This window comes from Protobothrops mucrosquamatus, unplaced genomic scaffold, assembly GCF_001527695.2.
Source record: "Protobothrops mucrosquamatus isolate PMUCROS unplaced genomic scaffold, P.Mucros_1.0 scaffold3388, whole genome shotgun sequence".
In the NCBI taxonomy this organism is placed as follows: domain Eukaryota; kingdom Metazoa; phylum Chordata; class Lepidosauria; order Squamata; family Viperidae; genus Protobothrops; species Protobothrops mucrosquamatus.
In genome coordinates, this window is record NW_015389370.1 from 159,642 (window position 1) to 164,001 (window position 4,360).

The 4,360-nt window shown below is 45.1% G+C and overlaps 1 protein-coding gene across 1 annotated transcript; it reads left to right on the top strand.

Moving 5' to 3' along the window:
* The first annotated feature begins 88 nt into the window (after positions 1 to 88).
* LOC107297569 (complement C1q tumor necrosis factor-related protein 8-like) lies at positions 89 to 2,792 on the top strand. The gene is made up of 2 exons (XM_015826929.2): positions 89 to 314; positions 2,227 to 2,792. The coding sequence occupies exons 1-2, from the start codon at positions 89 to 91 to the stop codon at positions 2,790 to 2,792; spliced, it is 792 nt and encodes a 263-aa protein (XP_015682415.2).
* The last annotated feature ends 1,568 nt before the right edge of the window (positions 2,793 to 4,360 follow it).

Sequence of the window (4,360 nt, forward strand, 5' to 3'; positions counted from 1 at the left end):
CTCTTTCTAAAATCAACAATGATCTCCTTTGTTTTATTAACATTTCCTTTTTAAAATCACTTACCCTTTTTTCTTTGGCCAGTTAAAGATGCATCCCACCTTTCTCCTGCTCTTGGTGTTTTTTCTGCATGCCAGCAGTCTTCCGGGTGAAAAGGCACCCCCAAAGAGGAGGAGGGCTCCATCATGTGTACGATGTTGCGGGAAGGACGAGCAGCCTGTCTCCATTACTGCTTCCCGATTCACACGGATGACCAGCGACTCTCTTTATGCGCTCCCTAAGATTCAGCCCACCATTGATATCCACATCTTAAAAGGCAAGCAATCTCTTGTGATATTTGTATCCCTTTTCTACAAGGGTTGGATCAGTTATGTCAGCCTTATCAGGTAGACTGAATAGGAAACACAGCATCAAGCGTGGAAAACAGGAAATCAGGCAGTTCAAATGTATATAAGGATTTACTGCAAGCTTAAGCTCTCTACAAGAATCTGAACTACTAACAGTCCAAGCAAATTGGCGGTAGATAAGAGTCAATGGAATTCAAAGTGGGCTGGACTTAGCTCACTTGTGGGCATGAAGGGACTCATGACTAATGACACGTTTGACCCCTCCCTCAGCCTCATCATCTCCTACACACAGCCATACAAGCTATGTGTAATGCAAGACCTTACATTAAGCAAGAACTAGTATTTTCCCGCATGAAGCATTTACATTAAAGCATCCCTTACAGACTCCATCCCAAGGGCCAAATGTCCACTTTGATTTCATCCAGTCCTCAGGTGTGGAGTTGTTATGGGAACCAAACTGATAAGCGCAGTTCCCAGGGACCATTCTCAGGGTTTCAGTTTCCTCTTGGCGGGGAGATAAGGCAGATGGCCCAGAGTATATTCCTTCTTCCATTTATACCCCCAAAGCACATACCAGCCTACCCCTCCCAGCAGAATAGCACAGCATCCTCCTCCCCACTCCGAACAGACCTGAAGTGAGAAAGAAAAAGCATATAATAAATGAGGGTCTGACACTACGCCCACTTTATGGTAAAGTTACATTTCAGAATCATGCCAGTCTGAAAGTACAATTCTCCCACCCATCCACTTTTAGAGCCCATTAACAGTCCCTTCTGAGTCTCTTGCCCTACCCATTATCCCCTGCTTCTTATCTGAACATTCTCTGAGCAGTATCTCTTCCCCTGCTCTCCCAAGGCCTTTCTCCTGTAGCATTACAGATTGCAATGAAGTATGCACAGATCAACAATTTTTAAAAATCCCTACTAATGGGATGAGGTGATTATCACAATTCTCTCATTTTCTTACTTTGGTGAATAAGTTATCTTTGGCGCTTCCTAGTTTCTAAGCTGGATCAGTTACATGATGTCCTGCTTTACAACTGTCACACCCATAATGTGTAGGCTCCATTATGGTTGTAAGTCAAGGACTACCTGTTCAAACATCTCTTGACAGTCTGTAGTCTCCCTGGCTTCCCATCCTTTCATTCAGGAAAGATACCAGGGAGAAAGTCCTCCAGTGGGGCTTTTTCTCTGCAGGGCATTTAGACCACAAGACCACTTTTCTGGAACCGTGAACTGAGATGCATTATAGTTCTGATCCAGATCACGAAAATGGTCTTAAACAAATATTTATTGTCCAGGAATTCTAAGCACAGATTTACTTTGCAGTAGATACATCCGGTCATATTCATATCTGTCCATTCTCGTAGGTAAAAAGAAATAATTCCCCATCCCAGCTAGGCATGGTTATGGATGCCAATCGATGTGTGCATGATGCTTGATTAAACAAAGGCTTTTACAACCCTGGCACATAGCCAGGACATCCTGTAATAAACTTTGAAGCTCCTCCCACTGACTAGATAAGATATAGGACTGACTAACAACTAGACTACATTTCCCAGAGGCCATCTCTTAAGGAGACAGCGTTTAATCCTTTAAATGCTAAATGCTCTAACACAGTTCTTAATTCCTAAGCTAAATATATGCTCTGGCCAGAGTTACATACTGGTCCAGTACAACCACCAAGCTCCTTTCCAGCCCTCTAGATCTATGGGAACCATCTCCTCTATTATGTCCAGCTCTTCACTCAGCCCCAAATAATCCAGCAAATAAAATCAAAATCCCTACTCCCACAGTGCCCTCTTTTGCAGGAAAAGCGAATGGAAAAGGCCATTTCACACCATCTAAATTTGTGACCTCTTATTCCTTCTTGTCTCCATAGGAGAAAAAGGTGAGATGGGGGAACAAGGACTTGCAGGGCTGGAAGGCAAATCAGGTGAGCCAGGCCTGCAGGGATCCAGTGGCCAGAAAGGACAAAAGGGTCAGGTGGGACCCCCTGGCCACTCCTGCAAGCAGCATTATGCTGCCTTTTCGATCGGCCGCAGCAAACCTCTCCACAGTTTGGATTACTACCAGCGGGTGACTTTCGACACAGAGTTTGTCAACCTCTACAAGCATTTCAACATGTTTACTGGCAGCTTCTTCTGTTACGTCCCCGGGATCTACTTCTTCAACCTGAATGTCCACACCTGGAACTACAAGGAGACCTACCTGCACATCATGAAGAATGAAGATCAAGTGGCGATCCTCTATTCTCAGCCCAGCGAGCGGAGCATCATGCAGAGCCAAAGTCTCATGCTGGACCTCCTGGAAGGAGACGAGGTTTGGGTACGAATGTTCAAGCGGGAGCGGGAGAACGCCATCTACAGCGAGGAATCGGACATCTATATTATCTTCAACGGCCACCTAATTAAGCCAGCCGTAGAAGGAACTCCGGCCCAAGGCTGAAGTAGGAGAGGTGGCCCATCGGCTCTTTAAATGGTGCTTTTCCATGAACTGCAGCCACGGAGCTGCTTGGGGGGGGGAGGTCCATGACAACTCGCCACAACCAACTTGCCAAGCCAACTCCCCATAGCCAACTAGCTGCGGGAAAACCCACTGCAGGACAAGAGTTAATCAAAGAAATAGTGGAATAAAATAATAATTAAATTATTAATATAATTTAAAATAATTAAATTGAATTGTTGAATTGTCTTGCAGCAAATTGTCCCGTGGCCAGTTGTCCCCATGGCGAATTGGCTGTGGAGAGTTGGCTGTGGTGAGTTATCCACTCTGTAATCCTCAGCGTGGTGAACTTATAAATAGGTGCTACTAGGCTTACAACTTTTTCCAGTGTTGCGATAGAGACACAATCCCAGATTTTTGGGATCCTGATGGGTAGTTCTCGCAAAATGGCTGCGAGGGAGGAGAGTTTGAACATTTCCCCCATGGCCAAGATCCGTTACAAAAGATCAGAAGGTAAATTAGTAAGGCTGATCACTACCCTTATAGCTTCAGGGACTCCATCCATCACTTCTCAGCATACTTGATCTTGCAGTAGTGGCAAATATCTGTAACTCGAGTGTAGAATGACCCATCACAAGACCCATCCTAGACCCTCACTTGGCACTCCCACACCTGAAGCCCTTATAAGCAGAAGAACACTGACATCCCCTAAACTCCGCTGAAGATGTTACCTAGCCTGGTGACAAAACGTTCAGAAATCAACCCACAAGCTCAAAGAACGAACCTTCACCCTCATACTTGATCTTCTTCTGAGGAAGATTTTATGTTTTGTGCTTCAAAGAAAAGAGGGGTGTGTGTGTCAAAAAAAGCAAAGATGACATTGTTTGGGGTGTAGCCATGTGCCATTTTATTTCCTAAGAATACTTCTTGGCTTCCTGCGGGTGCAGAGACATCCTTGGGAATCAGAATGATGGCAAAGATAGCATGCACGATAAACATAGTCCTCAATTTATGACTGATCATTTACCAACCATCTGAATAACGGACAGAATAACAGAGTTGGAAGGGACCTTGGAGGTCTAGTTCAGCCTCCTGCTCAAGCAGGAGACCCTATATCAGGGGTAGGCAACCTTGGCTCTTTTATGACTCGTGGACTTCAACTCCCAGAATTCCTGAGCCAGCATGGCTCAGCTTGGAAGCCTCTCCCTTTCCCCTCAGCGTGGCTGGCTCAGGAATTCTGGGAGTTGAAGTCCACGAGTCATAAAAGAGCCAAGGTTGCCTACCCCTGCCCTATACCATTACAAACAAGTGGTTGTCCAATCTCTTCTTAAAAACCTCCAGTGTTGGAGCACCCACAACTTCAGAAGAAAAGCTATTCCACTGGTTGATTGCTCTCACCATTAGGAAATTTTTCCTTAATCCTAGGTTGCTTCTCTTCTTGGTAATTTTCCATCCGTTGTTTCTTATCTTGCCTTTTGGTGCTTTGGAAAATAAGTTGCCCCCCATCTTCTTTGTGGCAGCCCCTCAAATAATGGAACACCACTATCATGTCACCCCTAGTCCTCCTTTTC